Source organism: Diospyros lotus, chromosome 4 (genome assembly GCF_014633365.1).
Source record: "Diospyros lotus cultivar Yz01 chromosome 4, ASM1463336v1, whole genome shotgun sequence".
Taxonomy (NCBI): Eukaryota; Viridiplantae; Streptophyta; class Magnoliopsida; order Ericales; family Ebenaceae; genus Diospyros; species Diospyros lotus.
This window is the reverse complement of record NC_068341.1, coordinates 11,579,146-11,592,423: the sequence shown is the minus strand read 5'-3', so window position 1 is coordinate 11,592,423 and position 13,278 is coordinate 11,579,146. Positions and strand designations below refer to the sequence as shown.

The window sequence follows — 13,278 nt, the reverse complement described above, 5'->3', positions numbered from 1 at the left end:
TTTTATGATTTTTTTTATATAAGCAGACTTATTCTTAACTTTAAATAAAAATATTATAATTTGTTTCTAATATAAATAAATTTATTATTAATTGTATGTATATCCGTGAGAGATTTTTTTTTTGTGAACACAGCGTTACTCATGAAAGTGGGGTGGGGCCTCGTTTCTCTTTTCCGTACTAAATGTTTGCCCTCCCATTCATTACAGCAAGCAATGCGTTGCAGGCTGGCCTTCCCCACGTACCCAAATCCCAATGCTACGTCTTTGTCACAGTGATATGTTTTAGGCCAATTGCTAAATAAATAATTATCTTTGATTAGTTTTATTAATTTTAATTTTACAATCATCTTTTATTTTTATAAAAATTTATTACAGTTGCTTTAAGTCTATAACATTGCTAGTCTCGGTCATTTTAAATTGTTAATTTAGTGAGTTATATAATTTCAGGGAGGTACGTAGGTAGGTAATAGTTATAATTTGACTAATTAATCTACATAATTAAGTAAAGTCGCTCAAAAATTAAATTTATCTTTAATAATAAAATTCAACACTTGATTTTAGTCAGCTAGGTTCAACGCACTTGACCACTGCACGCATCGCACTGGGACCGAGAGCACACCGTGCACGATAAAACCTCTCTTCCAGACTTCTCCAAAACCATCCACATTTTAAACTTTATTTTTTTACCTAACTTAATAAGTTTTTGTACTTACTAATTTTTTTAATAATTTTCGTAAAAACAAAAATAATTATTAAAATAAAATAATATTATTTAATCTAAAAAGAACCCAATTGGTGAACAAAATAACTCAAAAATTCATTTTATTTTTACATTAACACAGACTTAAAACTTAAAATGAGATGTAAATATAAAATGTGCTTTTCTCCTTCTACTAATTCGATTCACCTTTCTAACAAAAAAACACAAATACAAATGATAATATACCATGAGACGAAGGGACGACCACCGAGGTAGAGAGGGGTACTGGGCGCAATATGATTGGGCATTGATATGGCCTGAAAGAGACGGATCTGCCACACACTTCCCGTGTGATACAAAGGTCGTGAAGTACCTGGATGCTTTGCCACCGACGAAGCCCATCAATCTGACAGTCTGTATGCCACTCACTATTTATTTCAATTAATTCCTTCGCTCCCCATCTAACTACTCCCCTCTCTTTCCCGATATAAATACCCCCTCTTGTGCTCTATGCGTCACCGCGTCGCTCCACATCCATACCCAAGAAGTCGTCCTCCTCTTTCATATGCGTTTGACCTGAATCTTTAATTTGTCCAGAGAGAGCTATAACAGGGAAACGATGAAGCTCGGCCTTGCGGTTTTCCTTCTTGTCTCGCTGGTCCTCGCCTCTTCTCTCCTCCAGACAACAATGGCCGGTTCAAGTGCGTCCTCTAATTAACCAACATTAATTTTCTCCCATTTTAATTAATTTCTATATCAACTGGGTTTTCTTTAGCTTTCTGTTTCCATACAGTTTCTTTCTTCCGAGAAAATGGAATTAATTTGTTGGAAATACTTTGTTCCATTTGATGCTTGCTTTCATTAGGTTTCTGTGATGGCAAGTGTGGGGAGAGGTGTAAGGTGGCGGGGATGAAGGAGCGGTGCCTCAAGTACTGCGGGATATGCTGCGAGGAGTGCAAGTGCGTGCCTTCGGGCACTTACGGCAACAAGCACGAGTGCCCTTGCTACCGCGACAAGAAGAATTCCAAGGGCAAGCCCAAGTGCCCTTGAACTTTCTTTCGTATAATATTATCAAACCACCCCCCCCCCCCCAAAAAAAAAAAAAAAAAAACAGATGACGTATAGAGCACCTGATGAGAAAACATATATATGTCCATGTCATGCTGTATCATATGATGGTCATGTTGGTATGGGTCATGGCTCTTTTGGTGTGTTATGAATGGGAATAATGGTAATGGGTCCTCTCCTGTATGTCATGGTCCCTCTCATTTTGTTTTGTAATAAAAGTTGATATATGTTTAAGGTTACAGAATTGTTTTAAGGTTACAAGATGGATCAAAATTACAAAATCTACTGTCGTTGATGAAGCTGAAAATTCTTTTAAATATAAAGCTAGCAATTTAGTGTTTAGAAAAAGAAAGCATAGCTGAGCGTGTATCTATCATTTTATTAATTTTACTTTAGCGTCTATCTATATATTACAATAATAATAGCTAAGTCTAGAAAATATTGTTTACTGTGATTAGTGGAAAGATATCAACAAAATTTTACATCTCTTTAACAATTGTTTGTATTTACTGGTGACTAATAATAAGGTGTAAGATCTACAAATTTAATCTTTTTTAAGATAGTGGCTAGCATGGGTTAAGTTTTCCACAGAACATAATTAAATTTTATATTTCTATATATAATTTAAAAATACAAATTATCTAACAATCAGACGTAAAAATTAGTGTTTCTTTAGTATTTTTTCTATTATTAAATTATGTAAATCTCATACCGCCAAACAGTCAATATTCTTTGACCTAGTCAAGTAATTAATTAAGAAGTAAAAAAAATTAAACATATTTTAATCAATAAACTGGATACTATTCTTAGATCAAAGGAAAATAAAAAAAAATAAATTATCTTTTCTAAGGCAGTTTCGCTTGTTTGTCTATTTATAGTAAAAACCCCTCGATTGCTCCGTCGCTATTTTAAGATAATAATTTACAGCTGGCGACGAGCGAATCCCTCCCCCCGTTTGGCAGCCAAAATTTAGAAAATTGTTTTTCTTAATAAAATTACATTTTTACTTTTGACTAAAGAAATATATAAATATTAAAAGTATTGTTAGATAATTTAGTCAAAACACAAAATTATATTTAAGTAATTTTTGTTAAAAATATATTTCATAGCAGTATCACATCACATCACGTGCAAATGTACTATTACTTACCGAATTTGAAGTAGGTGGGGAAATGGGGGATTCCCGAAGACCACGTCGTGCCTTTGTACTAACAATTGTATGTCACGTGACTTTGCCTCCCGACACCCCGATCGTTCTTCATGTGCCTTGTAAGCCAAAGCTCACGGTATCCAGGTTGTAATGCAATAATTTTAGAATCATGTTATATTTATATTTATTTTGTATATTTTAAGTTATATAAAGATATATTATGACTAAAATATCTTACGTCTCATATAAGTCTTTATGTGCTTATAAGACAATTTTTTTGTTATTAATACACCTTTACGTAGTTTAAGATACACACAAAGATGTATCAATAACATTTTTTATAATTCTATCCCATTTTAAGAGAGGTAGGTAGCTTACCACCACATCGGTCTCTTGTTTTCAAATTTCTATGTTTTCCTCAGTTTTTAAATATTTTTCTTGATTATTATCCATAATATTTAAATTAAAAATATTATTAGTTACCAACTCGATCGTAATAAAAGGCATATTGCTGGCTACACATTAATATATTGTGATTGAAATATATAAAATATTTTACATGATCCTGAGTCCTAAAACTCATTGACAATATCGCATTCAATATTGATTTGGGTTTATTACTCTTTTTAACAAAATAAAACATTCAAGGAATTAAGGTGAAAATAATTATTCTTTTTAGGTGGTTTGCAATAAACTCGTAATTATTACTTTTGACAATTTGAGTTAAGGTTTGCTTGAAATTAGGATTTAGCCTGAAGGTCCATATATATGTATGTATACTTCCTAATAGATGTGGCTCCAACGTCCATTTGTTCCATTAAAAGGAACAAAAGGTTAAAAGAATAAATTAAAAAGGGCTACTTACTTGCAAATAAAATATTTTTTAATTTTTTCTTTCCATTTTTCTACTCAAGAATTTCTTTTTTATTAAAATTTTGAAGAATGCAAGCACGCACTGTCAAATATGAAAATATATTTTAATATCTTAAAAATTGAAAATATGTTTTAAATATTTTATAAAACATTTTTCAGCTGTTATATAATGAAATATGCCGTTATTAATAATACTAAAATTCTAAATATTATTGTCATTTTAAAATTAATAATTTGAATAGAATAATTATGATATTGCTGATATTATTCTTTTAATTGTAATAGTTTAGTTTTTTTGGGCTAAATAATGATAATATTTTATTAATATAACCATTTACCATGAAATAACTTTTCTATTAACGGATACTATTGATATTTTTTATTATAAAATTAATATATATATATATATGTATGTGTGTGTGTGTGAGCACGCATGCGCAAATTGAGTAAGGTTAATCATTGCTCTTAATACAATGGTGAAATAATAAAAACATATTTTATTTTCAGACATGATATATTTATTATATTTTATTTTTAAAAATTATAAAATTTTGTTAGTTGATTAAATAGTTTAAAATATAGTATATTTATCATTAACAAGTAAAATTATTTAATTATTAAAAATAAAATACAATAAATACAGTTTGTTATTGAATGATTGAATTTTCAACAAGAAAATAAAAAAACTCAACTTTTAGTTTTTCAACTTTATACTATGAATTAATTAAAAAATATATATGTTTTGATATTTTCTAAATTTTTTGAAAATGCTTCCTATGACTTTTGAACATAAGATCTCAGAAAATTTTCAATTATTATAAAATTAAAATTATAAATTTAAAAACATTTCTGAAACAACTAATTAGTTGTAAAAAATAAACCCGATATTTTGAAAAATTACACTATATAGAAAATGGAAAATTAAAAAAACAATTTCAAATACCCAAAATTATTATTATTATTATTTTTTTTTGGGCATTTGGAAAGCATCTTCAAGTTCCTGTTTTCTGTATAAAAATGTTTCCAAAAACATAGCCTATTGTCCATTTACCGCACAACCCCTACAAGTTCCCATGGACAAGATGGAAGAAACGAAGAAAAAGCCCTCCTTTTCGATTTTCTTTTCTATAGAAAGCAAACAATTATAAGCATTATATGTCATTTTCTTTCTTTCTTTCTTTCTTCTTTGTCGTGTTATGGCTTAAATCGAGACATAGCACAAATATGAAGCACATCAACTTGAAAGAGATGTGCCTTTCTGTTCTTTGGAAGAGATCAGTTGACATGATCTGGCAAGAGGAGAAAGAAAGAGATCTACTACTACTAGCCAGATGGAGCACTACTTCCCGTGTCTGTAACCTCAGGCCACTAGACTTGAATTTTCAGCAATCAATAGACATACATACACCCACAATGAACCAACTGCACGAGATTGCCAACAAGAAACGTGCTAAGCTCACACATTTTCAGCAGGAATTTTCCAGCACCATGTGCAAATAGTGTGCCGACAGAGATGAAAATGCTTGCTTTTAACCCAGTTGACACACTGGCTCGGTGTAAAGATCATTATCCTACTGCTAATAATGGGACCTCAAGAAAGCAACAGCATCTCACCTGTTTTAACCATCGGACTTGAGAACTAACCCACAAAATCCACTGACAGAAGAAAGTAACTAATTTTAGCCCTCTTATATCTAGGAAGCCACTGGCTGGACAAAAACCTGATTTCAGAGAACAAGTTCAAATAGTAATTATTAAAATTTATGAAACTATGTTATAACAAGGAACAACACATATCCCCCAGATTTCTACAGTTAGACAGCACAACACACACTACCACTCTAATCCCCACAAGAAGCTCGCGCGGAGAACTTTTTATGAGCTTCTATGCGGCTACCATTTATTCTAACCTCATTTCTTCTCGCTCTTTCAGTTCAATGTCTATTAACAGACTGCAAACTACAAGTTTCCAAGGAGATGCTACATAATTAGCATTGCAAAGGACGGTTACAAGTACAACTTAACAAGGCCTTAACACCTTGAAGAGACTGAAGCAGCAATGACCAAGGTGGCAGCCTGACAAGAGTTGAGAATTGGCTATGCCTTTTGCAGCTTCATCTTCTCGAAACAGGCAAGGACTTTCTTCCCATAAAGATTGGTGCGCAGGGAGGGAGCATTCGCCCAGATTAGGTTGAGCAAGGCATTGCGGATGAGCCCCTGCTTTGAGAAAAAATAAGAAACGAGTCAGAGCTGAAATACAAGAATGTGGAAAAACATAGTGCTGAATCCACAAGTATAGTACGCAGAGCACAAAATGTGCAATCAATTTCTTTTGGTCCGGGATGTCTTTTTCTTCAACTTTGGAGGACCATAGTTGTAACCAACATGACGGAAATCATCTGGTTGTAAGGAAGCAGCCCAATAGAAGTCCTTCCTGTTTCGCATCAATCATATATAGGGTTGCACAGATGGTTCAGACCGTATAGAAATTCAAACATATCATTAATCTTCACAATGTCTAATGACAAAGTTTGGTTGCAAGGAGCTTCTAAGCAGAGCCTCAATCAATTACTGCAAGGTTAAAGGAAGGATGAATTTGTGATTTCTATCACTCATCATAGTTTCGACTCTAGTTTTCTTAACTTCAATGGCTTCAATTGAACAACCAAACATGACATCAGTGCAATAAATATCAAGTGCCCCTCGAGAATAAGGGTTATAACACTTGAGCTGGCAGTTAGATTAATTTTGCTTGGGCACCTTAAAGACTACCTGCCACTCTATAAAACGGTTCACCAAGATGCAATCGGCCACCTTGTCAGCTTTTTAAGTTCCCCCTTCATACTATATATGTGCACATTCATACATACATCAAAAGTACTTGACATGGAAACAATGTGTTCAAGTGGCTGTAAGCTAAATTGGTTTCTAGAGTCATCATCCCTGATAATTTGACCTTCAGCACCTTCAATTCAGCCCTGTTAGCTCCAAATAAAACCATAATCATCATAACTGATTCTTTGGTCCAAGCAGAGTATTCAACTGGTAATATAACATCATACTCATTATACTTACATTTAGTATCCATCCATTTAACATAAAAGAGTACAAGGATTAATTAGCCTGGCTCAAAATATTCACTCCTAAAAATGTACCTACAACCAAATATCAAGCCTTCCCCATAACTTTTTTGAATAGGTTCCTTTTGTTTAAAGGGAAGATGCACCGTCACTAGGCATAGGAGTAGAACTTTGAAGTAATTTATTGGGATACACTGTTAAATTTCCAACATTTACTGGACTCAAATGCTCGGATTCAAATATTCAATCACAATTTTGTTACCAAGCAGGAGTTTCCAAACTTTAGTTTGAAAGGTCTGCTATTTCAGACACACGGTATAAGAGCTTCAAGGATATTAGCCAGTTCAAATCAATTTAGATAGCCATGTGAGAACCAACATAACTTTGGTACATACGATAAGAAAGGGAATAAATGCTGTTGATATTGAACCAATGAGCTTACCTTAGACACTGATAAAGCTGACTGAATGACAAAGTTTCCAAAAGGATCCACTAGAAGCATAGAGACGTTCCAACTGCTAAGAAGGTCTATGATGATCCATGAGGATTGCTCTTCTCCTGATTCAATCAAACATTTCTCTACAACATTACTGGCATACTTGTTACAGGACAGAGATGCATAATTCCCTTCAAGCTGTCTCAGAAGATTCTCTGTCGCTTCAGGTATCTTGAGATCCAGTACTTGTTGCACCACATAATTTCTATATATAAAGAGAAGAAGCACGTTAATCTTGAAATTCAATGGAGCTAGATGAAATATGAAAAAGGAAATGTAGAAACAGACCCATAAGGATCTTCAGATAGGTGAAGAGCATTTGCAATTATCTCAGCCACAAGACGGTCTCTCTGTTCTCCCTCAGAATGCTCCAAACATGACTGCAGCACGCAGCATCCACTTTTGTTGGTTGCAATTTCAAAGCAGTTAGCTGCTATTTCATTGAGAAGATACTGCAAAGACAGTGCAGTTTTCAGATGAGTTGTTGGGCAGAAGCAACATCACAAGTTTTGTGCTATATTAGGAAAGGCAAGGATTCAAGAGAACACCCACCGGAATGGTGAGATAAGCACAAGCAGATCCAAAAAGTGTTGAAAGTGAAGGGCCTCCTCATTATTGTTTCTTTCAAGTTTTCCTTTTCAAGTTTTTCACAATGGCAACAAGTAACTTTGAAAAGACAATAATCTTCGTTTCCATTTACTTGCAAAAGCTAATTTCTGAAACCTTCTTGATTCAAAGGAGTTCCCCTACAATTGGCTAATCAAAGGAGACTTTATTTAACCGTTTACCCTTCATAGTTCTCATTTAAATTTCCTCTGTTTCTCATAAAGAAATGGTGCTCGTGAAATATACCAATGTCGTGTGGAGAGTTCTCCAAAATAAAGGAATGTATCAATGGAAGTGTCTTGGGAAAAACACTTTCATTGAATGTCATGTGGTTACAAGTTATATTATACAAAGATGTACCCTTAAGGGCCAAAACAAGAGTGCTATTGGCATACTACTTTCCATTATTCTATTTTCTGCTCAAACAAGTAAAGCTCATCTAGATATGACATAATAATGAACACAACTAATGCAACATGTGGCTATTTCTTTCATATGCCTGTATGGAAGGAAAGCACATAACACTTGACGTTAACTATATACATAGATATATTTGCATAAACATAGAGTTAGTACATTTAGTTTATACAAGACTAAAGAAGCAAAATAGACTGTTTTCCAGCAGAATCACAATTCTGATTCCACCGGCTCTACAGCAAATCAAACAACCAAAAGTGGAAAGAAGCCCTTCGTTCACTAGAATCATTTCTCAATACCTTTTCCTGCTTAAGTTACATTTCAAACTAACTTGTAATTATCCTACATTTTAACATGTTCACTTACAACCCAAAAAGTTCTTTGTGAAAACTCAATTAAAAAAAAAAAAATTGGCAGAGTAACAGTCGTGGTTGCACAGCATTGTAGTAAAGGTCAGGCTATTGTACTAACCATCTAATTTTAAAATGATTCCATTAGGGTGAACACTCAATTAAAAGCCATTTTGTAACATAGTGTGCATGGGAGATCAATGTTAGACCAAATTATACTAGGTACACAGAAAGGTTGGAAACATCCTGAAGTTAACAATAACATTTGTACATGAAAATCCCACCTGAATGAAGATATCACTTGAAAAATCATATATATATACATTTGCTCACAAGTCAAAAATCAAAAACTCTTGGAAGATTACAAAAATGTCCATGCATCAAAAAGGAAGAAAAATTATGAACATCAATGTGAAAGATGGTAGATTCTGAAAAGCAGCTAGGAATAGTGAAAGAAATTGATATATTCCATCCACCAAATAACCACACGAACCATGTTCCTTCAATTCTTTTGGTAAGCAAAACTATTCAACACAATCCCTAAGTCAAAGAAGATGATTGAGGAATGGAGAAAGAGTAGTCTAGTACCTATCTACAAAAATGAAGGCAATCTTCAAAGTTTTGGAAATTATAGAAGGATCTATAAATGAGTCGTGCAATAAAAACTTTGCAAGTGAGAGGTTAAGCTAAGGTTAAGTTGGGCAAAAACACAAACGTCTTTGAAAATCAATTTAGTTTTATTCCTAGAAGGTTAAAAATGAAAACAACTTGCTTGTTGAAGCATCTAATGGAAAGGTCTAGAGATAAATATAAAATTTACATATCATATTTGTGGACTTAGAAAACTCTTATGATAAATGTCCCAAAAAAAGTCCCGTGAAGAATTTAGATAAGAAACGAATAAATATTTTTTAAGGTACCAGATATTATTATATTGTTATTATTATTATTGCTAAACAAACTTCCATTTTAGAGAAAAAAAACAGAACAAGAAGGAGCTGTATCGTGGCAAGGTGCAGCTCTAACTCACTCAGATATATCTGCAACTGCTAGAGGGAGAGACAATCACTTAAAGATATGTTATACAAAAAAGAAACCAAGCATTTTTCAATGACGATTAAATTACATCAAGAATCTCCATTAGGCCTTTATTCTTTAGTCTTGTGAGGGATAACCTCACTGATTACATCCAATAAAAGGTGCTCTGGTGTATAGTATTTGCAAATGCGTAAAAGAATGCATGGATACTAAAACTTGAATTTCTGAGGGACACTTTAGAATTCAAAAGTTGAACAGGTTTAAACTGGAATAGATCAGATGTAAGTTTAGTAAAAATAACAGTACAGATAACGTTGTATTGAGTCTTGAAGATCAAGTTATTATCAAAAGATCTCAAAGCAATTGCTTAAGAAAATACAGAGATTATTGCAAATGTTACTCGCATAACCAACACAGAATAGTTAAAAGAGGAGAAGTGGTTTCAGCATTTTATGTGGTTGTAAAATCCCTTCAAGCCTAGAAGAGAAGTTTTGGCAAATGGTTACAAAACTAAATCCATTACAAGGCACGGAATATTAAGTAGTTAAGCACCAACATGACAAGACAAAATATGAGAGTGAGTTAAAGATATTGACGACGTGTAACCATACAAGAAAATGCAGATTTAAAAATAAGTTTGAAGTTGCCTCTATTAGTGATACGTGTTTAAGATGATTTGAATATATAAGAAAAAAATTAATAGACATATTTATGAAGAGGTAGGATGAAAGGGAAGCACTATGTAGCAAAAGAATTTGAGAAAAATCAAGAAAACTTAGTGAGAGATTACTAAATATAACATGAGATAAAATAATCTCACAAAAAATATAATCACAAAAAGATATAATTAGCTGAAAACATAATAAGAATAAGACTTAGTGTTATTGTTGTGTTTTGGTAAGCAAAAATGTTAATTAGTAGAGGGAAAAGTCTTGAGAGCTAGAGAGAGTGATCGACGCGGTTACCGAAAGGGGGCAAAATGACAAAATTGTCCCCACCCACTTTGTAAATTTACAAAGTAGGCTACCGCCTTGCTCACTCGCCTCCTCTCCCATGGCCGCTGCCTTCGGTCTCCATCACGCCTCGCTGCCATCGCCTCGCCGACCATCTTTGCATCTTGAAGAGAGACGACGGAGACTAGGCGAGGCAGCGAGGCGCGGCGGCGAGAGAAGGTAGCGGCAGCCATGGGAGGGAGGGGAGGCGAGCGAGCAGGCAGTCGCCCACTTTGCAATTTTGGAAAGTGGGCAGGGGCAATTTTGTCATTTTGCTCCCTTTCGATAACCGCATCGGTCACCCTCTTTAGTCCTGTAGAATGACTCATAGTAGAATAATGTTAAATGGGTCAACAGGGCCGACCGCCACTGCAGGCCAAGCGGCATAAGATCCTAGTTTCGCCCTTGCATTGGTAATGTGAGACAGTTTCGCCCTTGCCAATGCAAGGGGAAAGTGGGATTTTATCCCACTCGGCCGACCCTGTTGGCCCATTTAGCAATGTCCTAATTGATATACCTATTAATTGCACCTACTAAGAAAAGGAATAGACATAAATCCCAGTGACTACACACTATGACATATTCCATAAGCGATTCAAAAATACCTTATTTTGAATAACCTTTTTATGGCAATCAATTGCCATCATCCAAACATGCACCTAGTTGTTCACAAACAAAGATTTTTCTTTGTTTAGTTTATTCAAAAGGCAAAAGAAAAAAAATATGTACTTCTAGTATTTTGTTTTCAATCAACTAATCAAGCTTTAAGACTTTGTTTAGGAGAGTGCCGGGTAGGTAGAAGATAGGACGGTACATAATGGGATTGAACGAAAAGATAAGGAAAATAATGTAATAGAATTTACTCTTCCGTTGTTCAGAAAGTATGAAACCGTAAAATTACTTATTAGCTGAACTATATTAAACCATCAATTAATAACTAGCACAGAATGCAATTGATGTGAACAAGACTACAGCATTATGCATGTAAACAGAAAAACCAGTAACTTCATTGGCACATCAATCACCAGGGTGTGAAAATTACCTTATTATCTTCACTAGAGAAACAAATCAAACATTGCTGGATCACATGATGACCAATTGGGTCAGTGGACAGTGCCACAGCACCAGGGGCTAGAGCTGAGACGATAAAAGCAATCGTCCCTTCGCTAGTAACATGCTGCAACAATTTCTGCACAGCTCGGCTTCTGTAACAAGTAATACACAGAAGTTAAAGGGAAAAAAAGGCTACTTTGGTTGAAGATAAATTAAGTACTAACAAAGAATGGCAAACCCGGAAACGTACGTACGTACCCGTGAGGGTTGAGACAGATACTGAAGAGTTGAAATGGGGTCCTGGTGATTGAAAGAATAATTCTACTTCTCTGTTTTTCGTTCCCCACTTTCATAAGCTTCTGAATAAGGTAATTTCCAAATTGGTCCCGAATTAACTCACCTGTATGACTCACCACTTCTGACACTGCCATCTCAATTTCATCTTCTTTTGGGTTCTCGAATTTTTTCTGCAATAGTCTACAACCAAATTGATCTTTCGCCAAATTCACCACTTGGCCCTGCAAATCTTTCAAAGACAAGCAATCCCAAGACAGATAAAGGTTAGGCCTAAAAAACTTGGGAGTTTTCGACGATAATCCGTCGAAATGGCCCTCATAATTAGTGAAGAATCGGCTTTTGGTGGAAAAGGGCAGAATTGGGAATCGGCAATTGGGTTGATTTCCCGATTGTTTCTTGCGCTGCAAGAAAGACCCAAAAGATTCCACGGCGCCGCCTCTTAGCCACGGCTGGCTCGCCGCCGCCGAGTAAGAGCCAGTGCGGAAACCCGCCCAACTCTTGGCCCACACCACTCGATCACTGTGGGCCCCACCAAAACCCATGGCGCCATCGTCCACTGCATTCATACTGAGGTTCGCCGTCGATAGACGTGATAACTCCCCGCCGCCAGCGCAGTAGTCCGCCGCGGTGAAATCGGCTCCGGGATCTCTCGCCGGCGGGGAGGAGAGGCTGAGGTGGGCCAAAGCAGCTTCCACGGAGTGATCGGGACTCTTCGGGAAAGTCCCGTCGTCGAGGAGTGGGTAGCCGGAAAAGGCGCGGTCATGATTCTCCGGCGTCGAAAGGGACCGATAAATCAGATTCGGAAAGGTTGTTCGATTTCCCAGCCGGTTCTCCATATATATTGATCGGTGTATGCAGAGAGAGAGAGACAGAGAGAGAGAGAGAGAGATGAGTGAAGAGAGAGCGAGAGAGAAAGAGTCTGAAGAGAGAAGAGAAGAAATAGGAGGGGGGGGGGGGGGGATGCATTTGGTTTTGCATGCAATTTATGGAAACTCCATTATATGCGGAAACAGGTAGCTGAGTCCACTCGGCGGCGTCTGCCACCAGTCACCCCCCCACCTGCTTCCCGTTACACTCTCAGCCAATATTTTATATATGTTCTTCCCAAAAATAACAAAATCTTAACATTAAACTTTTTTTTATATATTTTAAATTAAA

At 35.4% G+C, this 13,278-nt stretch overlaps 2 protein-coding genes across 3 annotated transcripts; one reads left to right on the top strand and one right to left on the bottom strand.

The window, feature by feature from the left end:
- The first annotated feature begins 1,191 nt into the window (after positions 1-1,191).
- LOC127798931 (peamaclein-like) lies at positions 1,192-2,012 on the top strand. Its single transcript, XM_052332586.1, has 2 exons — positions 1,192-1,401; positions 1,566-2,012. The coding sequence occupies exons 1-2, from the start codon at positions 1,320-1,322 to the stop codon at positions 1,748-1,750; spliced, it is 267 nt and encodes an 88-aa protein (XP_052188546.1). The 5' UTR covers positions 1,192-1,319; the 3' UTR covers positions 1,751-2,012.
- Positions 2,013-5,524: 3,512 nt separating this feature from the next.
- On the bottom strand, positions 5,525-13,060 carry LOC127800192 (pumilio homolog 12-like). Of its 2 annotated transcripts, none has more exons than XM_052334665.1 (5): positions 12,082-13,060; positions 11,813-11,975; positions 7,656-7,819; positions 7,314-7,572; positions 5,525-6,008 (listed from the first exon to the last, which is right to left on the bottom strand). In XM_052334665.1, exons 1-5 carry the CDS (start codon positions 12,954-12,956, stop codon positions 5,889-5,891), a joined length of 1,581 nt encoding a protein of 526 aa, XP_052190625.1. In that variant the 5' UTR covers positions 12,957-13,060; the 3' UTR covers positions 5,525-5,888. The 2 variants fall into 2 exon arrangements, with proteins under 2 accessions (XP_052190625.1, XP_052190626.1); XM_052334666.1 differs by lacking the exon at positions 5,525-6,008 and adding an exon at positions 6,702-6,769.
- Positions 13,061-13,278: the final 218 nt, after the last annotated feature.